At 41.9% G+C, this 27524-nt stretch overlaps 2 protein-coding genes across 2 annotated transcripts in view; both read right to left on the reverse strand.

Annotated features, from left to right (window-relative positions):
• Positions 217-6295, reverse strand: LOC110394450 (biogenesis of lysosome-related organelles complex 1 subunit 4-like). The gene is made up of 5 exons (XM_021388316.1): positions 5828-6295; positions 5654-5725; positions 5344-5445; positions 4477-4611; positions 217-1191 (listed from the first exon to the last, which is right to left on the reverse strand). The coding sequence occupies exons 1-5, from the start codon at positions 6278-6280 to the stop codon at positions 1096-1098; spliced, it is 858 nt and encodes a 285-aa protein (XP_021243991.1). The 5' UTR covers positions 6281-6295; the 3' UTR covers positions 217-1095.
• The window catches only part of PARD6G (par-6 family cell polarity regulator gamma), a 59833-nt gene continuing 39307 nt past the window's right edge, over positions 6999-27524 (reverse strand). The window contains exon 3 of the mRNA XM_021388073.1: positions 6999-9781. Within this exon, the coding sequence (XP_021243748.1) occupies positions 8922-9781 (860 nt within the window). The 3' untranslated portion in view covers positions 6999-8921. The remainder of the gene's footprint in view (positions 9782-27524) is intronic.

A 27524-nucleotide genomic window follows, 5' to 3' on the forward strand; every position in this document is an offset into this window, starting at 1 on the left:
TAGGCAGGATGTTGTTTTCCTAATGCATGTCTTATTCCCCTGAATTTTGTATATTTGCAGTGAGTTCTCATGCCAATAAAATAGTAGTAAAATTGGTTTTCAAGAGGAATATGGAAATTAATAATTAGCAACGGCTAGATATTAAAGGAAGCTGTAGGCAAAAAGGTTCTCGGAAGCAACCGTGCAGTTCAATACTGTTAGGCAAAACACAATACATCAGGTTATATAAGCCACTCGTTTATTGACAATTTCCTCACATTCCAGGCAGCACACAGTCCCAGTCACTGCAGAGGTGTGAGAGGGAATAGCATCTACTCAGGTCAGGCGTCCAATACAGGCTCAGTCCAAAGATGGCCCTGCCTCAATTTACATCCCTTTTCTTTCTATATATATCATGCCCACCTGGTTACACATCACATGATAACACATTGCAATAATCAGAAGCTCTGGTCACAGCGACCTGATGATCATCAGGAGGGGAAGGATGTTCACATCATGAACTTGGACTACATCAACGAAGCCAAGCCATGTCCTTGACTCCTTGCGATCTTCCCAGTCCTCCCCTTGCCACCTGCATATCCTGACGCGGTGCATATCTCCACACCAACTGCAGGGACCAAGCTCCAAAACTTACCATGATTTTATGCATAGAGCTTTTCCTTCACCCCAGTCAAATTGTATAAAAAAAACCCAACCAAACAAAAAATAACAGCCTTGTGGTACAGTTATTTACATTTGCAGCAGCCCTGATTTAAGTGTTAAAAGAGATGTAGTATAAAAGTATGTTTCCTATTATTTCTGTTTAAAAAACAAACAAAAAAACCAAAAAGCCAAAAACCCTAACGCAGAAGTATTTTTAAGTTCTTTCTCCATTGAAATCTGAAAATACACACTGTGTTTTCGGAAGACTTTTCAAATAATATACACAAAAAGAGATTACCTGAAAATGCTGCCTGTAGGAAGACAATGAGAATCAGAATGGCAATATGCCATTAATAATACTCAGAAATGCAGCTATTTTGAGGCTATCATTTCTTTTGTTCACTTGGCTTTCTCTATTCTGGCTGATTCATACCAACTCCAAAACCAAAATTGTCAGTAAGGTGCTTCATTAGGGCATGGAAAATAGTCTTCAGTCTTGAAGAGGACCGGAGGCTCATAGGCAGCCTGCTGTCGCGAGGAAGACGATTTCTGCAAATTAGATAAAGTTTATTTGTTGCTTTCACAAAAATTCAAGTTTCAGAAGAAAACCTACAGAGCTAAAATGCAAAACAAAAAGAGTTTTAAAGCCGTATTCCCACACCCAGCTGAACCTTAAATTACAGCTCAGATGGATCTTCACGTTGCTTTGACTTTTGCCATTTTAGCATTAAAACAAACTCAGTCTTGAAAAGTGTAAAACATGCCAGCCTTTGCAGAAGCCAAATGGGAAACAGTCAAGTCATAGTAACCTTCATCCTTTAGCTCCACATACCTTTACCTTTCCTGTTCCAGCCTTCTGAGTTCTCCTCAGCTGCTTCCTTTGAGTTAACCCTAGCCTGTATTCTCACTTACTTAGTTAAAACAGTCTTCGTATGAAAACAAACCTAGTAGAAGTTTCTTTCAGGTTCACTGCTCCTGCTGAGCTTCTTTGTCAAGTATAGATTAGAATATACGTACTATGAGCTACTGTTAAAATAATATGGTAGTGAATTGGGAAAGAGTTGTTATGTTGCTTTTCAGGACAAGTGTACATGCTTATTTTAAATATTCTACATATAACATAATTATTATAATCTATGTTGTTCAGCTATATTGAACAGCTCAAGTAGACAACAGCAAGGATCACTACCAACTACTCTGTTTGCTTGCTTGTATGTTAGTAACGCTGAATGGCAACACAGAGCCAGGGTACATTTTCAACATATGGCCTCAAATAGAAGGCTTAAAATCTAGTTTTTATTCATAAAAATTCTCACGAACCCATGAATGAATTCAATAAACTATTTTGCAGAGCTCTCAGTCAGTTTGTATGTAGAGTTTTTCAGCTACTCTTTTGCCTGTCTGGAGCAAGGAAATGAGTTTTTACCAATGATAAAGTGAAAAGCAAACAGTAGCACACTTGAAGTTTAAGAGTACACCCATGAAACAGATGAATGGATTTTTTTCCAGCATACAGTTAAGCTGTGTACTTTTTTCAAATTGAGTGCAAGAGGTTCTCGTTATCCCTGTTTATATGCAAATCTACTCAAAACAGGAAGTCTCAATATTACAAATTGCTGATTTACGATACTTAAATTGTATTTGTTCTTAACTTTACAATGCCACAGATTTCTCTGAAATTAACTTTGTTTTGCCATCCATGTGTCACTAGGAAAAACAGAAATTAAATATATAAACTGAGGGTAAAACAATAATTACCAAAGTTTCCCATCTCAGAATTTTGCCAAAAGTCAAAGCAACCTTCAAAATCAAAGCTCCTATTTCCTACCGTGTAATGGTCTACAAGAAAACATCACAGCTCATGACACTGACTGAAGATGCAGTATTTGCCTACGTGCAGGAAGGGGATAATTTCATTCTGGTGGAGAAATTCAGAGGCAGGCACAGTACCCACAACTGCCTAAAGTATACATTTATGAAGAATTACTTTTGCAGCTGCTTAGCAGGCATCATTACCTTATGAGAGCGTCTACACCCTTAGTGATATTACAAGTCTTACAGTACTGTACTTTACATTGTCTGGTATTCACAAGGGAAGAATTTGGGGCAAAATCTGAAAGTGAGATTACAGACACACAGCTTATGAAATACAAAACATATCATTTGTGTAAAGAAACAGACACATTTACATGGGAAGAGAGTGAGAGGACTTCATTTTTTTGCAGGAAAACGCGTGCCATGAGCTACAGTGAAAATCATGACACTGGTACAGTGTTCTTTTCCAAAGGGCTGATATACAGTGTGAGTTAGTTAAACACAAGGCATGGGGAGGAATCTCCACACGCATTTTCATTCATTCACGAGTGTGTTTATTAAGGAAAATACCTATTTTACTATGCAATATGCAGTTTCGCTGTGGAACAGTCACACAGCTTTTATTTAATCAACTAAAACCATTAAGTACTGAGCATTTATTATACTGCTACCCATTCCCAAAGCAAGAAACAGGTTCATATTGCTGACTCTTTCGAAGACTTTCCACCCTATTAATTGTTGAAAAACTGCTAAGCTGATAAAATATTCCCATGCAACATGAAAAAGCACTTTACCAGAATTCTCAAACTTTTAAACTGAAGACTTTAATTTTGTAAATACTGTTGAATATTTTTTAAGGCTGAAGTTTAAAGCTATGATGCTCCTAAGCCATAGCTGCCAGAGTTGCCATTTGCTTTTCTAATTAGCTCATAAATAGCAGTTGTGAGATCGTTTGTTTTGCATGTTGTTCATATATTTCGTTATTTATTTTAGAAAGAAGTGACATTGCTGAACTTAATAACTTGAAGCAAAGAACAGTTTTCCTGAACCAAGTCTTACCAAGACAATACATATTCTTTTTAGATTTTTTTTTTTGCTGCCACACAGTTACAATATGTAACAAATAACACTTCAGCAGTCACTTCTTCCTCTCTCCCTCCACAAACCTACTTTATTTCAGCATTCACACTAGTATGAGACAGAGATCTGGGAAAGTACAGGATGAATATAGGAAAGGATAAAGGAAAGACTAGGTGCTGACAAGATGCAGGGAGGTGCACTTAAATACGGGGCATTATAGCGGGCAATGCCAAGAACTGTAAGGTGTTCATACTAGGGCCAGAAGATTTTTGTTTTTTAATTCAAAGGTTACCCTAAGAAGTAGTGCACAGTGTCAGCTTTTTAAGGCTTGGCATGGCAGCCCCCTGAAGCATTCCACAGAGAGTACTTCTTCATGTCCTCTGCAGAAAAACAGACTGCATACAGTCACGAGGGAAGGTACAAAAAAAAAACCACATCCCTTTTAGAAAGTTTAACAAGATTCTAATGTCATTGCTGAACTGTGTGGACTGCGGATAAATAGAACCTTTATATGAAGTATATTGCGTAGAACAGCTTTTATTTCCTACTTTGGTAACATTTTGGCAGTGATCGCATTAATGCAGCATAGTGCTTTAACATTATGGCCTGTACAGGCTCTTCCTACTTGTTTTGCATACTGTCAGAGATGGAGGACGCTTCAGTAGAGGCTTACTCATTACGTGTTTGTATTGGGCCCTTCACATTCCCTTCTTCGTATACTCAAACCTACTTCAGAGCACAACTCAAATCCTCGTCAGAACTTGTGAGTTTTACTTTTTCTGGAGTAAGCCTGAGAACTTTACAAACGTGTTAACGAAGTACGTGAGTTTGATGGTTAAATTCATTTATACGTGTAGCAAACTTACTATTTATTACTCTAATCGACCACTGGTAAACGGAGAAACTAAGCTGGACTCATGAGAACTACAGCCTACTTACGTTACGGAAGGACGGTATGCTGATCGTGTGCAAGATTTTCTTGAATGTGCTTGGAAAAGCTCCAAGGTCCGTTTCTGCCTTTATAACCCGTTCTTCCATTCCAGCCACATGGTTTGCAATCATCTTCACAAAAGCCTACGTGAGGAGAAGAAAAAGGAGAACAAAGCAACGCAACGTTTTCACTAATACATTAAAACAGGATTTGTATTACACAAGAGCAGTGAAAGAAAGTATCATTAATAAAACCAAAAGTAGAAAGACACCTATACTCCATTTCCCTTCCATCTACAAGTCCAATTTACTGCTACAAATCACTTCTGAGATACTTAAAAGACTGCAAAAACACATCACATCTAATGAAACAATTAGCCTGCCCCTTCTGATCTATTTTTCGAGAAACTAATTTAGACTTCTTAGAATTTAGACGTCTGTCTGCTTTTCTATAGAAAGCAGGATCAACAATGTGAACCACTTGGAGCTTTGAAGCTTTACCAAAAATCAACAGTTCTCTCATTTCATTAATCTCAGAATAGTTTTCAAAGCAGTAACTTTGAAAGATGATCTCAAAACAAAAAAAAAAAAGAGAGAAGAGAAGAGAAAGCAATAGTATGGGCTTTCCGAAAACAGAAGGATGGTTGCCTTCCTTCAAGCAGTCAATTTAAAACCAAAAGGTGGTTTGTACCAGAATGACAGAAATTCTTCATCAATTGCATTGTTTTCATTAACCCCAAGTACTGAATCTGGACTGGATACGAAAGAGATGTGAACCCACTGCACGCTTGTGCATGCACACGCCTGTACAGCAACCACTGACACGGGGGGGCTTTCTGAGAAAGGGAACACAGGCAGATGATGCCGAACGCATACCTCCAGCTTGTCAATCCTCCTGTATATCTGCCTCATTTCCGTAGCTTTGGTGTAAATTTCAGGTATACTTTCATTGACGACTTGGGACGAATCACTTCGAATCTAAAGAGGATGAGTTGAAGAGATAATAAAGAAATTGAGGAATAGAGCAAAGCGTTAAGCACTAGATTTCGTTTATGAAACTAGAGCTGTGCTCCCATTAAACGGATTAAAACAAACAGATTAGAAATACTAGGAAAAAAAAAAAACAACAAGCATCTAGATTAAAAGCGGCAAGTCGGATAACGATCGGTATCTCTACCCCACGTACCATGTCCAGCATCCCCACAAACTCATCCACTCTCGTCAGCAGCTCTTCCAGGCTCTTCTCTAAGTTTTCTACCTGCAAAACACATTCACATGCTTTAAGGGTGCCAAAGCTCCAAGCGTGGGCATCAAGCGAACCGCAGAGCGCCGAGCGGAGCACCCCGGCCCCGCCGCCCACCTGCTCGCTGAAGGCGCTGCGCTCCACCAGCAGGTAGGCGCTATAGGCGGCGGCGGTAGCGCTGAGCGACGCCTCCAGCGCGTCCCCCTCCTCGTCCTCCTGCCCGCCCAGCCCAGAGGCGTTGCTGTGGCTCTGCGAGACGTTCCCGCTGTCCCCGCCGGAGCAGCCCGCCGCGGCCGCCATGCCGCCGCCCCGCCGCCCGTCAGGCGGCACCTCCATCACGTGAGCGGCCACCGGCGCAAGCGCCGCACCGCCCAGAGGGAGGGGGCCGCGCCTCCCGCCCCGCCCAAAGGCCGCCGGGGGCGGGCCCCGCTCCTCGCAGCTCCCCCCGGGCCCTACGGCCTTCACGCCGAGGGAGGGGCTGTCCTTTAACAGAGCAGTGCTTTGCCTCTGGTCCCTCAGCAGAACCAGGAGGCTCCTGGTACTGAGAGAGCTTACCCGCGTGTATATCATCGGTCTCTGCACAGAGGACTTAGGTTTTTAGGATGGTGCACGCAAAAACAGAAGCATTTTTTTTTCTTCTGGTTGATGCAAGACAGCGCATCAGTGTCTTGCATCAGAAGACACATCAGAACACAGCAGAAGACAGTGTTAGCAAGCCTTAAAAGATACACTGCAAAGTGCCAGGTGCAAAGTTGATTCTGTCCCTACTCTGCCCTTGTAACCAAGACCCTGTCACTCCTCCCCACTAAGCCGCATGTCCCACCTCAGCACCATCTCCCACTCCCCGGGACAAACCAGCTGCAGTACTTAGGTATTTTGTAACAGCCCATGAGCTGGAGAGCCACCGAGCCTCCTCCGAGCAAAGAGCTGCAGCACCTCACTTAGAGAAAGGTAGCTTAAGCTTTTCCTGAGGAGAAAGAACTACGTGAAGGCCTCAAGGAAGACTTGAGTTTCAAAGAAAGCCTTGCTATAAAGAGCAGAGCAAGCTACCCGGCCCCTGTGTGAATCAATGCAACAGTAGTCCTTAATAAAGCCAGGATGGGAAGAAAAGTTGGTTCTTCTGGTTTTCACCACCTGCACTGGTTCAGGAAGAGGCAACCCTGAAATGGTTGTATCACTGAAGAGTTGTCAAAACGTACCCAAAAAACGTACCTTGTTTCACCAAGGAAGTGTGATACTCCTATACAAATATGTCCTCAAGGATAAGGGAAAGGATATAGAGCAGAAGTAAGCTTAGTGCACATTTTATTGCAGACAGGTCACAATTTCATCAGTTAAATAAGGCAAAATGAGTAACTTCAGCCAGGCAAAACAACTTATTTAAAGAAGGTGTAACAAAACCCTCCCGATAAGATGGTCTGACTGACTGAAGCATATCCAGCTATTCAGTTTTTTACCGCACCAATATAATCAGATTTTTTTTTTTTAATGAAAACCTTTGGTAAAGTACAAACACGTATTTAAGACAAATAGGATCAATGTGCTATTCTTACTGTGCTGGGAAAAATAAGTATAGCTCTATAACTGCTGTGACACCTAGAAGAGGTTTAATTAAAGAACTTTAAAACAAACTTTTAAAGCAAATCTAAAAGAAACATATTAAGTTCAATGTCCCAAACATACTTATAAATGAGCAGAAGACCATTTGTTCCACAGGCATTCTAAATTAACAATAATTAGTCCACCTATCCTTTGACCAGCCATTACAAATTCCAAAATGGAATGTAATTTTTTTTCTAAACCAAGACTTCTGAATTTTCATATTCATACAATATTTAAGAAATGTCTATTCCACCATATAAAAAAAAACCTTTAATGTACTACAAAGTTAAAAACAAAAAGAAAATGACAAGCTAAAAGTAGAAAAATACATTGTAAAACATTTATATTTTGATCCTTACACTGATCAAGATGTAACAAAATATTTTAGATTTGATCATTTTAATAAATTCATGGCATTTCAGAAGAGAACAGTTATCGACTCAGCAGTCACTGGCTACCCCTTAACTAGTATCCAGTAGAGATGTCTGGCCATCGCCAACATCCAGCATATTTTAAGTTTCTAGAATCAAGTGTAGACATAAAGCTTCATAATTACTAGAAGAGTTCAAAAACAATAGAACTATTCTAAGTTAGGTTTAAAAGACAGTCAGCATCCCTCCTTTGTATAGAAATTGGCCAAACTTTTGTAAGGAAAGACCTTGAGGATTTAGGTTGCCGTGAACATACAGCAAGAACCTGTTTTGGTGGGGAAGGGTACAGTCCTAGCACTCTTCTAATTCTTTTTGCCTTCTTGCATGTATCCCTGTAATTCACAAGAACCTTGACAGTGAAAAAATAGAGATGATGAGAAAATTTGGAAAAGAGGTATTATCTAATAAATATCAAAAATAATACATTTTACACATAATGAACAGTTTTAAGCTCTCATTGTCATGATTTTGTTTTCCCATACAGTACAAATTTGAGTTGCGGGCAGACCTGCCTCTGACCAGCAGGTGGTGCTGATCTCAAAGCAATAACATCATCCTCTAACCTCCCCTCCCTACTACAAAACATATATATTTTTTTTCATTTGGGAAATGTATTTGCAGCATCTCCCTAGAATTGTTACCACCAGGGCAGGAAACTACTACTTTTATAGAGCTTATCTGGTTTAGACATAACATTGCAAATGTGGTATAAACAAATTAGTGGAGGGTCTGTATGTAATGCTATTAAGAAGAGCTCTTTTAAAACTCGTATTAGAGGAAAAACAGATTCCACTTCAAATAGACATCTGTTTTACTATTAAAACCTAATTCATATACATGCATGTATAAATACATCCACCCATGCATTCAAATCCAAGCAAGTAGCACTGCCAGTGGTAGCTTGTAAAATTGCTTAGATTTATACAAACTACAACTAATTTGCCTTCTCACTGTGGGACTGAGATATAAGCCAGGTTTTACACCCCAGCATTCTCCTGACCAATTCTGCAGTGCGTGACAGTCTTATGTCTAACTCCAGATGCCACATTTCCTAGACAGCAACAATTTTCTGCACCTGTGAGGTCTATGAGAATATCAGCTGTTTTGTGCATAACAAGTTCTAAGAGCCAATTGTCCCCATTGGCACTTAAGACTGAAAAGAGTTGCAGAAATTGCTTCTAAAGTGTAATGACTGTCCCATCCTCCTCAATACCTCCTCGGGGAATAACCAGACTGTGTCGGGGATCAGTTTTTAAGGAACTGAGTAATTTGTGGATGCTGCCGTTGCTTTCTCGGCCAGAGTTGTTGTTGAGCACCAGGTCCCTTTGAAGTCTGTGGCTAAGGCTGCTGCCATTGATTCGAGAGAGGCTACTGGAAGTAAGGCTGTGCAGTTTGGGAATGTGCTGTGGCTCCAGACCGCCCTCGATGACAATGTCAGCCTCTTCGTCACTCTCCATTTCATCAGGGTGGAAGTTCTGCAGTATGTGGGATGTAGGCAAGCTGTGGTGACTAGCAGTGCTGTCTGTAGACTGGCCAGAGCTACCAGACATCCTACTGCTCCGAATAATATTGTTCCTCTGATTCGCTGGCTTGACCGTGATAATAAGGTTATGGCTGTTGGCAATCATCATGTCTGTGACTTGGTCGAGAGTCTTTCCTGCTACTTCAATGCCGTTAACCTCCAGGACTTCATCATTCACAGCCAACAAGCCTGTGCTCTCCGCTAAGCCTCCAGGAACCATGCGAGAGATGAAGATACCAGGTACTTTTTCCAGTCCATGAGGAGTAACCCTTACGCTGGTGCCATCGCGTATGTAAAATCCTAAAGGCTTCTCACACCCGTGTCGATACAGCCTCACTCTCCTGTGTGTTTCAGGAAGAATGTCCACATCGATTATGGAAGACACAGGCCTAAAATCATGAGGCATGCTAATGTTAATGTGAGGACGCCGGCGGAGGTTGTCGTTGCGGAGCGTCACCAGAGCCTTCTTCTTCCTTGATAGCGTGTTGGTCCCAAAGTTACTGTAGTCCACTTCATCTGAAAGAGAAAACATATCACTGTATCAAACACAGAATTATTCAAACTGCAGGGAGTTTTCCCTCCTAGCTCTGGTTCAGTGAAGCTGTACTCCTAACAATATGGAAGGAATCAAATTCTTCTGCTTACCCTAACCTTTGTTTCATTTTATGTCCACTGACACATCATTCAGAACGAATTAGCTGTTTCCCATGCCTTATCCATATTTCTTCCATATTTTGAGGAAGGAGACTTTTGATTCCATACTCTTGTATGGAATGCAATTACTTGCAGCTGCAAGCCTGATACACCTTATTATATGAGACCATATTTTCAGAGTTAGATTGTGATTTTATACATACATGTCAAATGGGGAAAAATGTGCATACAAATTCCTAATCTAAAAGTCTGAATGAGAGAATACTTTGATATCCATCACAGACTTAAGTGATAGCAGACTGCAAGCACAAACAAAAAAGCAGGGTCTGAGAGAGTAGTTGGATATGTAATTTTAGCCTAGCCTTTTTCACTGAGGAATTTAGGTTAATATGCATCTATCAGTGCTGCACTCTTCTCTTTGGAATATTTTAATTTCAGAAGAATTTGACAGCAATAGAAAGTGCTAAAGTGCCGAGTTCCAAAAAAGGTTTTGTGGAAATAAAGGGCCAGGTAGAATAGAAGATGGGAGAAAGAAACTGCTCCGTTGTATAGTCCATATGTTGCGGCGCACAGAACACGCATGGGCTTGCGCAAACTCTCCCATCCTTGATAAAAATCCAGAGGAAAGCAGCCTTTGTCAGATCTACTACAGAAGTTCAAATATTTTGGTCTCTGTAAATGTGTCTCCAGGGCACGTGCAAAGTGATCAACTTTAAACCAGCTGAACAATATGCAAATGCCCAGTGACATGTTATTCCACGTAAGAAACTCCTTTTGTGCTTTGCAAAAAAAACCAACCTAAATAATCATGAATTATCTAGCGTAAAAAAAATGTGCCACTGCAGTTCATATTAAAAATACTGTGCATATTTTAAACATGAAGCACACACTAGCTGGAAAAGCATTTCACCGGGGGTTTAAACATGCTAACATTATTCAGATAAAAACAGACTTTCAGTTAACTGTTGAAGACAAGCAGTAAAATACAGAAGTACAATCAGTTTACAGAAGCGTGGTGAAGCTTTCACTCTTATAAATTAATCCTGCGTAACAATGCTTGAGAAAGTAAAATAATCTCTCTAGCCAATAAAGGTTGAAAAAACGTGCTAGTAAAACTGGCTTTTAATCATGTTTTTATTTCTTGCAAGGTCTCATTTTCAAGTCAGCTTTCAAGACATATTACTGACTGATCTAAGTGGCATGAAGTTACACAGTTCTGAAAGAACGCTACAAAAAGTGCTAGGCTGGAACCTGATAACGCAGCCTGCTTTGAGGAGGGTGTTAGACTAGCCAGTCTCCAGAGGTTCCTTCGGCCTAAGTTATTCTCTGATCCTACAGGAGTCCTTTGGGCTGGAAACATCACGTAAAGACTGCAGAAAAACCATCCCTGCATAGTCCTGTAACTTATCTGCATTGGCTATACCACTGGCTATACCAACACTGAAGGCATCACAAGTTCTCTAGAAGGTCATCCTGAATGAAAAGCTTCTTGGATGAGTTCAGCACCATGGCTCACCTCTCGCATCTACTCTCAGTTTGTTCAGAGCTCCGCCAGCTGCCTACGCCCTGCTGTGGTCCCATAAAGGGTTCACGCACCAGTAAAAGCACAATGCACTGGGAGTCTTTATGATTGCCTAGACAGGAAAAGCTCTCAACTTCTCAGAAGTGCACTCCTTGCCCAGATGATGACAGTGTGAGGAGGACAACTCCTCAGCTTTGTGGGCACTGAGAGGCAGTGCCAATTCTTTCACATGAGGAAGCCACCTGAAGCCAAGCTACTATTAGTCCTACTCCCCCCACCAACAGTATAACCACCTGCATTCAGCTAGAGGTGGAACTTTGATTAAGTTGGATGGATGGGTGATTGATTCTGAAGGCCAGCAAACTTTTTTTTTTTTTCTTATAAAGTATGAGCCCACATTAGAGTTCTTTCAATTCAACACTATGGTCTCCAACACTTACACCCTACCGTTTCACAATCCACCGACAAGTTTCTGTGACAGGGCTATGAAAACAGCTTAGTACTTCAGTTCTAAATCTGAATCCCCTTTTCTCTCAAAACACATAGCACTGTACCTTGAAAACCAAGGCAACCTTTACCCTAGGCTTTCATTTTAAGATGGGAAAGTTAAAATTATATGCAAGTTTGTGTTTGACTGTCTCTTGTACTACTGGAAAACTAAACTCAACCCAAAAGCTGCATGTCGTTACGACTGAGGAAAATCAGTCTGGTGTGTGCAGTTCATTGCACTGCAGGTAAAATGAAACACATGCTCCAGTTATTTCATCTCTTTGCTGACAGTACCCAGGTAGCTGTTCTCTGCCCCTATGTATATGAGAGAGTATTAAGACTGAGTAAGCCTGGCTTGCACGCATTTTATCAGATCAGATGACTTCTTGACGAGTATTTTCTTCCCCTTAAAATATCAAGAACAACCTAGAGTTAATTCTCACAACATGCAAGCTTGTCATGATTAAGTATTAGTGTCACAGGTAAACCAGAGAAGCACAACGGCCTGACACATGCAGGTGGTACATGTCTGAAGTAGCTTCCTTTGGCTGAACAACGATGAAGGCAATGGCAAAAAAGTCCTTATTTTGCTTCTGTGACCTCCTCACCTGTGCTGAGCCCACTAATCTGTCTCCCCAGATGACTGCCAGCATTTCTGACCTTCGAGCAACTTCAAAATAACCACCTCCACTAATAATAAAGAGCCCAGTTTGCCACAAAAATGTTCTTTCTCCTACAAACATGAACCAGGCAGAAGGAGAGATTACAAGTGACATAGCCTACACTGTGCTGGATCAATGACCATTTTTTAATTCAGTATTTCAGGGCTGGAAAAGGTTAAAAAAATGAAGTCGGTGTCTTGTTGACTGGATTTGTTTTTAAGACAGTGTCAGGCATTAGTTTTTGATTTTGATCCTAAACAGAATTACATCTGAGAAAGATGAAGATCCAATTTTAAAAGGTAAAACTGTTAAAATCTATTGCAGGCAGAAGAAAGGGAGTTAATTTGGAAAGTTTTTAAGGAAAAAAATAAATCACACAGTTAATTATTTTCTGGAAGAAATTCAATTATGGAATACACGTTCCCTGACAATACAGGGACTATTACATTGCTTGTATTCAAGATGATCTGCTAGAACAAAACAGCTTCCCATGCTACTGCAAGCTTCTACTTTTGCTGCAGGAATAAAGCGAAGAATCCATGAAGTTTAACATCAGTTGTTGCTGTGACAGCAGAAAGTCAATCTCAAGAAAAATTTCCTTCCTCGCCAGAACTGGGAGATGTCAGCCAGCATCACTGCCTTTCAGCAGCTACAGGGTGGTCAAACATTGACCTATTACCTCTTTCCAGTTATGAACTGCTCAGGTGGTATGCATCAGACCAAAATGAAAACTATCTATCACTGCATAATTTACAACAACACACTTTGAATCAAGGTCAGTTGCTAGGTTTTGAATTTCTTCACCATATGGGATTCCAAGCAAGAATGCCATTTTAGCTAACAAAATGGACTGTGCCTGAATCCTGATCTCAAAGAAGACAAGTAAGCAGTATAAACCAGACAGAGCCTGTATTTCATGTTTCTCCTGTTGCAATATCAAGTTCTCCCTCTGCAGAACAAAGTCTACATAAATCTGTATGCCTACAGGCAGGACAAGTGCCATCAAGTGGTGCATCTAAGCAGTACTTAATGCCTTGTATTTTACAGGGTGTCATGTTTTTCTACGTCTTGAATGTGGCCAGAGTGAAATGCAATGCACAGATGACAGAGGAGAATTAACTTTTAGGTCCTGAGTACAGTCTCCATTCTTTACAATGAGGCAGATTACTCTGAACATTCTCCTGTACAAAACACAGTGCACTTTCAGACACAGATACGCTGTGAACTGAATAGATAATCATGGATAACCACTGAACTTTGGAAGACTTAGATCTGAATTTTACTTGTGCCTATTATTTTCAATAGGAAACAAATTATCTCGTTCACCTCTTCCTACAGGAAGAACATTTACCACAGCTGGAGAAGGAATCATCAGTTCTTCAGTTCTGCCTACATGTAAGTACAGCCCCCCCAAAATACCTCCATTTTTTTCTGTAGGCACTAAATGTTACTGCACCAATCCTCCACAGAAGCTACGTTTTTCAGAACATTTTGTTATCCGGCAATGACTTACGTAAAACTTTAAGTATTTTGGCTGGCTGCATCCTTCCTGTTAATGTTTGTGCCTTCCCCCCCATGTCCTTTCTTTCAAATAGCTGTCACTATCTACTTACCCATCAGAATCTTTCTGTTAGAGAGTATATATGCTACAGCTCACTTCATGTTGAAATATACTTGTGGTAATTTTCTTTACACCAGCGTTTTCTTGTTTCAATTGGTGGAACTACCTCCACTTGTCCACAGCAGAAAAACCAATAAAGGAGGTTTCTGCTTTCAAGTATGGATATTTTACTCTAAGGATTACTTTCAAAACAGATCTATGAAGTTACAGATGCCAACATCTTCAAGGTATTTACTCCTCCAACCATTTTGTCATCAACCTGTGACTTACAGAATACATTATACCTTCCTGGTTGCCATCATGAATTCTATTCTTAAGTCACAGAGTACATCACAGCACAGCATACTTAAAGAGCTATTTATAAGGGTAAGAAAACTGCTTAGAGCGTCTAGTTATAGCCAAAAGAGTATTGTATTTCTTTAATTTACATGAAGGAAGAAATTATAGACCTTCTGAAAAAGCCACCAGGAGCACCACTCCCATTGCTTGGACAGCTGCTTTTCATAGGAGCTGCCTGCCAGATGAAATACCAAAGCTTAGCCAGATAAGATTGTATAAACAAGCTGAATTCCACAGAGAAGCAGACTGCCAGGCTCCTATAGGAACAGTTCGTTTCAGACTCCGTTTTTTCAGTGTACGTACACTCATGGCTTATTATTTCCTCTGGGAACTGTGGAACATTAGTTGACAGCTCTGGAAAGTATTTCAAAGACAAAATTACTTCCACTAGGGAGAGCAGCACTTCAGGCAGCTTGGGAAGGAGGCCAATGAGTCATTAATAGTGAAGGGTAACCCCTCAATCCAACAGATTTCTATTACTGAGCATTCAAATTTGCAGCAGTCATAAAACCATTTCAAGGGAACATGTCATGGTTAACCCTTCTACCTTTCCACATCCCCGCTACAGACACCGTCTGTGCTTTATATGAGTTGTATTCAGCGTCTATTTTCTCAGAAAGATCAAAGTCAGCCACATTTGTGAAAGCAATCAGACAACAAATAAGCTGGCAGTCTCTCTCACTGGTGACCTGCAAGCTGACTACATGCAAAGGGATTTAAAGAGGAAACAGATATGAAGTGAACTATGGCTCAGGGAGGCAGGAGTACCGTGTCAATATCACTCAACAAGGAGCATTTAATGGGGAAAAAATAAGGTTACCTAAATGCTAACGTAGCATTCTACGTTACAGGAATATTAAAATAATCTATCTGCTGCCAGCAACCTCTGGAATACCAACCCAAAAAACACAGCAGGTAGAGCAGCTGTGGATGCTACTCCATTAGAAGGTCAAGTAACACACTGAGGTGTGCATGCACACACACACAAGCCTACTCCTTTCTTCCATCATATCTCCTTGTCAATTCCTTGTGACACGATCTCATCAACCTTTGGAAGACTACCTAAACATTATAGCTTGGTATGACATTCAGCAGGGCTTTGGAAGCACTAAGATCAAATGGGACAAGTTCAAATTAACACGAGAGCATGTTATTCTCAGTATCTTAAATCTCAATCCATTTGTTTCTAAAACTATTTTTTCCACTTTCTGTAGGCTGTAAACACAGTGACATTTTTGAAAACAAGTTTCACCAAATAACTGAGCTAGAAAGAAAATTTGAGACCACCACCCTACTCTAGCCTAACCCCTATTAAACTGCTGCCCTGTGACAGGCAACCTCCTACAGTGATTCAATATTAAAAAGGTAAATTCCCACTTAGATACCTCCCTACCTAAAAAGCGTTCATTATCTGATTAGGATTAAAATCAAAGGAACATAAATGCATGTCTCTACTCTCAACATGTTTATAAACTCAGATTATTCTGCTCTCTTTCAAGAGAGCAAACATTATTTTGTTCCTTGGTCTCGCATGTTACAGCAAGCCAAAGTATAATTGCATTAGGTACAGGCTCTCTTTGCAGTGACAGGCACGCATAAGAGATATTTAAAGGCCACTTGCATCAAGAATGGGGACAATCTGGAATTCAATATGCAGCCTCCTGCACTTCTCTCTGCTTGTCATCAGAGGCCACTGTTCCCCTGCCGAACCTCTTCCCTCCTCAGCAGAAGGCTCTTTATGTTGGAACAGCAGAGGTGCTCCAAAGGAACAGAAGCTGTTGCTCAACCTGCAAGTTTGCCCTGTGACATGAGAAGCTTTAGGAGGAAGAGGATGCTACCAAATGTAAGCAAGCATCCAGGCCTGTACTTCTCAAAGTGATCCTCACCTCATTCAAATCCTCACACAGCTCCCCTTAGCTTGGCAAAAAACAGCTCTCAGCTTCCTCGGTTTATAGGTGAAGCTGCAGGCAGTGTTCTGGGTATGCTCGCACTGCTGATCAATAACCATCAGACTCCTGCTTGTTTGAGAGGCTTTTCAGTTGTTTTGCCAAGTCCGCTGTCATTAATATCTGAGGTACGTTCTCCTCAGCTAGCACATTTATCTCTACCTGAATGGTTTTTGTTTGGGTTTCTTTTTCCCCCTGGGGCAACACGGCCAAGACAATCTTCATTTAAAGGAAAAAGATTATCAAGGTCTTCCTATTTAATTTCCATGTGCAATGACCCCTCTCCCCTTGCTTCCTTGCACAAACCATATTATGCCAAAGATACAGGACTGCAGCAATAGAAAGTTGCAGGTTCTGAGTTTTGGCTTAATCATTTTATTTAACACATTTTTTGACCTGCAACAAAGACATAGGAGCTCTTCAGTTCTATCAGCAGATCAGGCAATTGCTGATAGCTACTTCCTCCCTATACAAAGGCAAAGGGAATCTCTTCTTTCCAAAATAAAATGTCTACACCTAATGAAAAGCAAAACAACAACCAAGCAAAAATGAAGAGGCCAAACTAAAGTAACTTCTATCAAACTAAGAAAACAGTAAGTATCTTATTAAAGCAGTGGATACTTCCTGTGAGTACTGAACGTGACTGTCTCCCAACAAGTACTAGAAAAAATAGTTCCTTTTGCACAAGTTTAAAGTTTGGAAGCTAAGAAACATAAACAGAGATTGAACCAAAGAGCAAATCTGGGAGAACACCATTCTATTTTTCATAGCTGTGATATCTGAAAAAATACAAAGTAATGAAAAAAATCACCTAAGGACCACATTCAAAATACAATCTTCATAAATATCACATGAAAAAAAGAAGTCTCACAGGAGCCACTGAAGAAACTGCAAATGAAGCTTGGAAAGGCAACATGTTAGGGAGCATAAAACAAAGGTAGCTCATTATGTCCAGTGAAAAGCTTTGGAGGAGCTGCAGTAATAAACCTGATCAGAACACCACCCTATAGACACAGACCCTAGAACATAGCCTTTTCCTAATGTCAGGAATAACTTCACCAGCAGTGAAGACCACCTCAGGGCCCTGCTGAACAGGTAGCAGAGAAATGCTGGGCAAGCAGGAACTGTGTCACCCAGCAAATACAGCCTGCAGTTTGTCCAAGGGAAACTGAATTTAGCATGCTCTTAGGCTCTCCCTCCTGCTGCTTTCTGCCACCTGCCATGGCGCTCTATTCATTCCAGGGTCATCCTCCTTCCACAGCTCCAGGCAAAACTGACAGCAGACAAGAATTGTCTATTATCCCATATGCAGGTAACTGCTATCACATTTCTGCAGCATATATAACTTGTTTTCCTGTTTGGAAAGAAAAGACATCCCAGAGCTGGGAGCATCAGCTTTGGAGGCAGTGCACCTGCAGACCTCCCTGGTGTCTGCCTCAGCTACTTAAATTCACTGGGCTTCATCTCCTCCCCTGCACCACTATGATTCTTGCCTACCTAAGATTAAGACTTTTTCCTACTAAAAAAAAGACAAAACCACAATATTGCCAGGACAAGCCCTTTAAAAGGCTGAAACAGCTCACAACCACAGCAATGGGGTCATTCAACTGTTGCAAACATCTGTGCAATACAAGGATACTATCAAGAAGAATTACTACAATACAGAAAACAGTCTCTTTCTCATGCATTCTTTTGCTGACTAACACCTTATTCATCCCAAGCTAGTTCAGACAGGCAGGGTAGGAAGCACCTTCTTCTTACACTTCTAAATTCCCATAAAAAAATAACTGGAAAAAAAAATAATACCCAAACTGTGGAGAGAAACTGATATTTAATTAAGATTTAAGACTTAGAGGAATAAATGGCAATCTCTTCTACACTCATTGTCCTGGATGATCCTAAAAAGTCACTACCTCATTTTATTAGGGAAGAATGCGTTTTTACACAATTTAAGTTCTTCTAGGACTCATTTTCTCTAAAAAAGAAACAAAAGGACACAATCATGTTTTTATAGCTTAACTGTCAAGATGTGCTAATACCACATACATCCTGCCCTGGAGGGGAGGCAGAAAGAGCACGTACACTGCTTTATAAAGCACTTCACTGGTTCCTGCCTCCAAGTCGGCAGATCGTAAACACAATCCAGATTCTGCCTCTTATCATGGAATTAAAAAGGTTTCAAAACAAGCGTGGCACAAGACATTTATTACAGCACTTGTCTGTCGAGTCACGACCTCTGAACACCCTGCAGATCAGCCGGCAGGCCGCGTGCTCCCTGCCTGCCTGGCTTGGGCCTCCACAGCGATGCCCTCCCGGCCTTGCCTCTGGGGCACTTCGAAGCGCTGCTGGTTTGAAGCAAAGAGTTGTGGACACGTTTTGTAGCTTGGTTTTTAATATGGCAGAGAAGCAAGGTCAAGCAATTTAGGTGTTACAACTCAAATATTGTCTGTAACATCTGATGACCCCAAGCTACCTTTCTAGCAGAAGACAAGTCTTCTCGTCCCACAGATGAAAGTGCTTGCTGCTTCTGGTGTAAAGAGAGCCAGCCCAGGCAGCCCTGTTTACTGAAGGCAGCTTGTGAAGCTGACCAGCCAGCTGCTGGGAGTGTGCAGGCCCTAAGCCCCAGGCCATGGAAGTGTTGAAACAAGACAGCCCTACGAACCAGAGGTCTCCACCTCCTCATGCAGGGGATCACACAGAGGTACCCACAGCTACAACCTCCCTTGCAATGGGCAGGGTTGCCAACCACAGAATATAGCTTGCATGTCTTCTGCAGAAGGCAAAATAAATTTGTTGCTTTTAATGTTTTACCAACTGTCAGCTTAAAGGATGAGGGTGATCCCAGCAGAAGGACCAGCTACGCGGAGTGAGTTCTTGGCTGAATGATTGCTCCAATATTATTTTTGTAACACTGTATTCCTTCTTCTGTGATAGGCTAGGGCTCCAACCCCAGCAGTGCAGACAAACTAACTACAGGCTGCAGCTTAGGCAAATTCACACAAGAGAGGGCTCTTGCAAGCAAGGCAGAACAGAGTATTATTCAATCACTCCAACGTCAGCGGGTATTAGCAGAGCTGGTGTGCTTGAAGGGTTGGGCCCTCAGGCCACCACTATCCAAACTGCAAAGCTTCTCTTATTCTAGAATATCAAGTACTACTTAGTAACACTGAAGCAAGTAAGGAAAAAAACAACACAAATGTTTTTATAAGCGGTGCAAATTCGGCTTCTTCCTGCTTAAGCAGGAAAACTGCTTAAGCAGTTTTTTAGACACCCCACCATAATTTAGGTGTGGTAAACTACTGGCTGCTGTACTTTTTCCCTTAAAAAAGGCTTTCTCTCTATAAGCACACGATACAAACAAGGGAGTGGCAGAGAGGAAGTGATTGTTCAGAAATTAAAGGATTAGATCAGGCTCCATGATATCAGAACACAACACGAACATGGCAAGCAAAGTTGACATTTACTGGTTCAGATGTAAGAAAGCATTTTCTCTTGTTACCAAACCAAGCCCTGAGACTCCTGCAAGTACTTTGTCTCCTTAACGAACATCAGTACTGGCAGCTGCTAGCATCGATACACCTCCCAAGGAGCACAGGTTATTCCCTGCATTCCATCAGCAATGCTATACCACACACTGCAGCAGCACAGCCCGCCTGCTTCTAGCCAAGCAAGTTTTCTGAATGGGAGTGCAGCCGTGCCAGCAGCAAGTTTCTCACGATTTGCCTGGCACGAAGGCACCAACACCACTCTGTGCTAGCAATGCCATCCTGTTGCTACAAACAGAGCAGAGGTTGCCAGTGCCACTCTTGGGTACAGCACCCGTTATTCCTGACACTGGGAATTCCCTTCACAACCTCAGTTTTCCTGTTACACAGGAGATAACACTGAGTCACTGCCATGCTTGCTTGCTAAATTATATCACTAGGGTGGGGGTGCAGTTGCGTACCTAAAAGAAAATACAGCATGCACAGCCTGATCTCTCCTCCTTCAGGTGAAGGGTACAGGCTATGCTGGGACAACGGCTTTTCCCATGCCTGAAAAAACTGAGCTGTGGCCAGACCAGACACGCAGCTCTTCAGTGTGTGCGAAGTAATTTAGTGCATCGTAAATTCCAGAAGAGTCACCTTATAGTAAAGGCATCCTGCACAAGAAGTCAAATTACGAGAAGCACTTCTAATCAGTGGATCCTGAAAGGCTAAAAATAAAAGTGCGTTGCTCACAAGAGACTCTGCTCCCATTCCACTGCTTAAGCTAAGAACCTGGAGAATACATCAGAGGTTACGCAAAGCCCAGCAGCTCTAAGGAAGGAGGAGGGATTTGTACTGTTCAAAGGCAGGAAAGAACAGATGCAGTACGTTAGATCTTATTTTCATTACACTGCATAGCTTGTTTCCAAGAATGCTTTCAACAGAAGTATTCCCCAATACAACAAACTGACTCAGACAAGCTTCAATACGAGCTCTGTCGTTGCCCAGAGACACTGAACTGCTCCTACTAACTTCAGCTCACCACTTCTCACCTCTAATCCTGACAACTTCCTCTACCTTCAGCCTCCTTCTGGGTTACAACCACAGACAGATAGCTCACATCCTCACCCCCCATACAGAACAAAAATTACTACGACCCCTCTATTTTCTTTTGACAAGAGCCCAGTGCTCCTTGTCAAGTCTTTCCTCACCTCATTCTCTTAAATTGCTAGACAGCATCAGGAATTGGCAAGCCCTTTAACAGTAAGATCAGGCAGTTATTACTAAATCCGTACTAAATTCCCACAGCAGGAGCCAAATGGTGACCAAGACAATTTTTATTTGATGATGCATCCCATCTTCAGAAAGAAATAGTTCCAGGGACATGGCAAGTGGAGACAAATAGTTACATAAAGACAAAGAGTTACATAAAACAAAAACACTGGCTCACAGGTTGATGTGATCAATGTACGTTTTTGCTCAGAGACTCCTGAGTAGGCAGCAGGAAAGAAATACGAAAACTCAGCACGAAGTTGTGCTGTATTTCACATGCATTCATTAGCACATTAGCTAATGAAGCAGCTTATTTGAAGCCTACCAACTCTGCAAAGTTTTGTGGCTGCACTGTGGAGTTAGGAACCAATGTTTGCGCTGGGCAAATGTTCAACCCAACAAATGGTGGAAAAACGACAGCCGAAAATGAGTGATGCAGAACAACTGTGTTTTGTACAGGACTCTCAGACACAGCACATCTCCTGTACAAACTGAAAACAGATATCTGAGCGCTTCCTCCCATTCTGAGGAGCAGCTAGCACCAGGAGACAGGTTAAACAGGTTTCAAAATCAACGACACCTACCATTGGTTCAGCAGATAACAGCATGCTAGTACACGGAGCCGCACTGGCAACAGGAAGGGGGAAAAAAAAAGACACAGAAGTAGGAAAGAGATATCTGGGCTTCTTTTACCTTTACCCATCCAGATCATGCTTATCATCTGCTCAGCTCCAGTTTTTCCTTCCAGGTGGATGTAATTTAACAACCAGATCAACATACGAACTGCATGAAGGAACTCATTTGGCTTTGTCTGTATCATTTTACAGGAGTCAGGCCCTTGGCTATGGCAAGTCAAATGATAGGTTAAGCTGAAAGGAATAGTTTTGATCCTTTGGTCTCCATCTTTTAATACACAGAAGCAGTACTGGAAATTTAAGAAAGAAAATGGGGAAAAAGAATAAGGCTGTGGCTGTGAATCACCTGCCTGTCTGGGCAAGAAAGAAATCTGGAAAATCCTGATCTTAAGAGTAACCAAAATGCACTGAAAGTGATGAGGCACTGAAGAGCAGCCGGGCATTACGCATATCAAAAAGCCAGTCCGTGAAAGCGGGAGTCTGGCTTGCAGCATACATTTCTCCTAGGAAAGCACCCCTGTGCTATTTGTTTTTATGCCTCTCATGTCAGATCAGTCAAAGGCCAACGTAAAATAAACATGCCAGATTTCACATCAGCTGCTTGCCCAAACAACTGAAGAAGCTGTTTTAGCTGAGCTCTGCTCTTTAGCTAGCTTCAGATCGTTGCGTTAATTAAAAAGTCCTGCTCTTGTGCTGCGCAGCCCACAGGAAGCGAGGAGGAGATGCCGAGCTATGTAATAATGTCAGTCAACAGCTCCCAGCGCTCTCACCACTGCCTCAAAGGGTGCGAGCACGGCATAGCTGGCTTGGAAGGCTGTGGGAGGACGCTGCGTGGGAGACTCGTCACGTTGTGCAGCGTCAGCCTGAGCTCCTTCACAATGGGAGCTTTCTGTGGGAGCGCAACAAAGGCTTCCCCAAAACTGCAGAACCCTCCGAGTGAAATTCCCCGACCAAGAGGCAGCCCTGCAGAAATGATTCCATCAACGAATGGCAGTTGCTAGCTGGGGTGTTACTAAGGACGGATGTGTCACCTTTGGGCTCGCCTCAATCCAGACAAACGCTGAACCTAGTGAGCAGGCAAAAACATCGCTATTGTCATCCCCAAGCTCAGATTTAAGAGCTTCCATCCTGGAAGCACTACAACAAGTGAGTCACTTTATATACCTTGGCAGCGGTTTGTAAGGCAACCGGGAATATCCAGAAGGAAATAATGTCACCAACTGGTGAGGCAGCAGCTATATTTACCAGCTTAAACAAGTTTGTGTCTCAGTACTTCTAGTTAAGTATGGCCAACAGCAAATCCCCAATTCAGAAGTCATTAAACCTTCAATTTAGAAGCCATTTACAACTTAATATACCTGAAGACATCTTCGAAAGTTGCCCTGACTGCTGAAGAAGAATACAAGATGTTAGGACCATATACAGTACTGAGCATATACTGTCCATGCCTCAACTCCACAAGGTCTCCGGCAGAGGGAGGCTCAGACAACAGAGATGCGTTTAGGGACAAGGAGAGGTGGCTGCCACCTTGAACTCTGGGCATCAGGAGGAAGGTGGGAAAGAGATGACCGAAGGGAGCCTTTGCAAACAGGAGCCAGGTGTGGGATAGGAACCTCACAGCAGAAACACCCCAACTTGTTCTCCGTACTGGTCAAAACCCAAAGCAAACTAAGTTTTGAGGGAGATATCGATAAATGAGACTGAATAAGAAAGAGGACTGCTTATGTGTCAAGCAAGATGCTTAATTTTGTACCAGATGACAACTGCTCACCAGCTAAAGCTAAGAACAAACTGAGGGCTTTCAACACATCCATTTAACACACAACCTCTAGCAATTAGCTCATTTGCTGCCTGTCTGATGAGAAGTGCTAAAAGAGTACAGTGCACTTACAGAAGCCTTCCTTACTCCACTTCAAAGAAAAACCCTAATATGCCTTACTTACATTTTGAGCTAGAAGCTTACTTTCCAGAATGGCTAATGGAGTCGCACTAACTCCACCTTTGAAGCAGACACTAATGGAAGCAGCACAGAACCAGTAGGGAATGGCAGAGTTAGGACGAATGTCAGACAAAGTCAGACAAAAGGCTGGCTAAGAAGCTCTGGGAATAACAACAAGAATACCAGCCACTTGAGAGAAAGTGTATTAACTGAGCGAGGTCCTCAAGCTGGTTTTCCTCTCTCTACTTCTAACAGATCTATTATTCCCAGAGGATTTATACTTTCCAGAACATGCGAACTAAACTTCATTACAAAAAAAATGCTTCAAAAAGGATAAAAGCTGGACGTTTGTAAGAGCAAGGATCACATGCAAGAACTGCACGCCTTTCAAATGAGCACCTTGCAAAAAATAAGGATGCAAACCCTTTCTACTACATTCATTCACAAGGCAGGAGACATAACTTGTCTCTTTCTCCCCATCTTAAGTAGTCTGCCTGCAAACGGTTTTAAAACTACGTAAATATCCTTTCTAGCCTTTTTAATTCTATTATTCCAAGTTTCTGGGATGCTTTCCTTAAGGCCTCAAATGGAAGAAGATAATCATCAGCACAATCTTCCCTTTCTCCCCTGGAATTTATAGATGTCTCAGGTACGCATTAAAATAAAAGTAGAACATTTTCACTAAGACGTTTCAATCCTCATGTTTCATGCCTCTCCTTCATAGCGTACAGGTCTGTGCCCTATCAGCTGATGATGGTTAACAGGCAGAAATAAAAGTAGATTATATTTTTAACACTGCAAAACCCCAAAATACAAAATAAAAGCCTTGCTAGAATCTCATTGAATTTTAATAAAATGCCAGGTATCCGCTATCTACATTGTTGGTCACTGAAAATGTCATTTTTCTTAGCAGACAGAAAATGCATCTTTGGAAACACAAATCATCATTATGTGTTTGTTCCCATCCCAACAGTTATCTTAAGTGTGCTTTAAAATTCCTATTTTTAAGGTTTCAGGGCACCACACAGACATGATCCCCACTGGCATTTCCAGTTACTGCAGATTGTACTATTTGCCCATGCAGATATTACAGCTGTAAGCACACACATCACCAACCACAATTATTATCAGACTTTTCTAAAAAAGCCTGCCCTTGCATGACAGTGCTGTCACTATACCCATTTGAAGAAATAATTCCCATTACAACAGAGACAAACAAATTTAAGGGAGCATCTCACTTCCAGAAGTAACTCAGAAGTCGGAGAACTTTCATACAGCAAGTTCAGATTTCATGTTCTGCAGAGCACAGTTCAGACCAAAGAAGGAAAGTTTCTTTTTATTCTATTGATTTACGTAAGTAGAATATTTATATATTTGTATTTGTGGTGAGGCACTGGAACAGAGAGGTGGTAGATGCCCCATCCCTGCACATTTTCAAGGCAAGGCTCGGTCAGGCCCTGAGCAACCTGATACAGCTACAGGTGTCCCTGTTCACTGCAGGGGAGTTGGACTAGGTGATCTTTAAAGGTCCCTTCCAACTCTAAGGATTCTACGATTCTCTGATTTAATCAGTCGCTGCAGTAGGAAATGTTGCTGATCATGTAAAATAAAAGGTCTGTATCAGCCTTCTTCCTTCCTCCAACATTTTTGTTTTCCCTCTTCACATCTCTAGTGGACCATAAAAACTGTTGCTGCATCCCATGTGCTGTCACTCCATGCCAGCAACACAGTCATGAGACTCCAGCTCTAAAATTTACAGGCTATGTTAGAACCTGTCAGCATCTCTGATGTGGAAAGAAAAACAGAAACATGCTGGATTGCACCCTTCAGATAATTTCCATCAGAGGAAGTCATGCTGTCAGCAGGGTGGAGAAAATGGATGAATTCCTGTTTACTGTGAGACTTGACAACTTACTTGGGAGGGAACTTCCAATTAAAAGCTAACACCTGAAACACCACACCAACTTTTGAGTCACTAACACACATTTATCTAGAAGACCAACCTAAAGTTTGCTCATCAAGAACCACTGCAGAAGCTGAGAAGCAACTAATGGGAGAGGAATGGAGAAGACAGGAAGATACTGCTATATGTTTGTTTAGGGTAGGAATTGAGACCAGAAGGAAGATGTGGTCTGGTCCTCTCAGTTTCTTCCTCCGTGCAGAAACGTGTATTCTACTGCACTCCCAAATGTCATGTTGGGGCTCCAACTGCTAGGCAGGTCCTGATACCAAGCAAGAGAGATCATTGCACCTACTCAGACTGCCACCACACCTCTCACGAGCAAGGTCTGTACAGCCCTCAAAACAGTAACTGGCTCATTAGTGAGCTGTAACATACACACACCAGATTTGAATTCTGTTTGTTCATCAGCAGCTATTTCATCCAGATAACAAAGCCTTGACAAACCCACCCAACAGGCTCAGTCTTAGCCATCTAACAGCGCAGCTCCTCATGGACCTTACCTGATCTTTGCTAACTGAATTCCACTCCTTCGTCCTGACAGGAGACTAACTTGTCCAAAAGAAGTTTGCTTATTAGCCTGGAGCGTCCAATTACTGCTGATAATACTAATACAAGCAGCACTTCAGAAGCTGGCTTCCAGCCAACACAGAAAGCTGGATGAAAAAACACCAATAACGAACAGGGCTATGGATGGGTGAACCATCTGGGGAACCAGATACCTGGTCAGCTATCGATCTGATTCATCCTGGTAATATAGCGAGACCCTTGCTGTTCTGTCTCATCCCACAGACATCCTCCTTCATCCAGGTTTTTTTTTTGTACACTGCCTTCAAATTCTAAACACAACATAGAGATCACTCAAATCTGTGGAAGGGAGAATGCCTGCAAAGAACTGGTATGTGTATGTACAGATTTGTACATTGATTTATATGCATAGATATGTACACAAGTACGCATCTCACGATTTTCAAAGGCTAGGATTCAAATCAGATTCAGGATAAAACACCTTTTTAAAGACATTCCTCCCAGCAAAAAAAAAAAAAAAAAAGAAAGATGAGAGTCTCTTTGGTTCCCTTTTCAAAAAGGAAAAAAACCCCACAAACCACAGGCAATTAAATTTCATAGAATCACAGAACCATTTGAGTTGGAAGGGCCCTTTAAAGGCCACCTCGTCCAACTCCCCTGCAGTGAACATGGATACCTACAGCTATATCAGGTTGCTCAGAGCCTGACCTTGAATGTGTCCAGGGATGGGGCATCCACCACCTCTCTGGGCAACCTGTGCCAGTGTTTCACTACCCTTATTGTAAAAACATTTTTCCTTAAATTGAGTTTAAATCTCTCCTCTTTTAGTCTGAAATCTTTTACCCTTGTCCTATCACAACAGACCCTGCTGAAGAGTTTGTCCCCTTCTTTCTTACAGACCACCTTTGAAATACTGAAAGGCCGCTATCAGGCCTCCTCAGAGCCCTCTGTTCTCCAGGCTGAACAGCCCCAGCTCTCTCAGCCTGTCCTTGTAGGAGAGGTGTTCCATCCCCTGGATTATGTTTGTGGCCCTCCTCTGGACATAGTCGCACAGGTCCATGTCTCTCCTGTACTGAGGGCTCTACATCTGGACGCAGTACTCCAGGTGAGGCCTCACCAGCACAGAGTAGAGGGGCAGCATCACCTCCCTCAACCTGCTGGCTATGCTTATTTAGATGCAGCCCAGGATATAGTTTCTGGGCTGCAAGGGCACATTGCTGGCTCA

This window comes from Numida meleagris, chromosome 2 (genome assembly GCF_002078875.1).
Source record: "Numida meleagris isolate 19003 breed g44 Domestic line chromosome 2, NumMel1.0, whole genome shotgun sequence".
NCBI lineage: Eukaryota > Metazoa > Chordata > Aves > Galliformes > Numididae > Numida > Numida meleagris.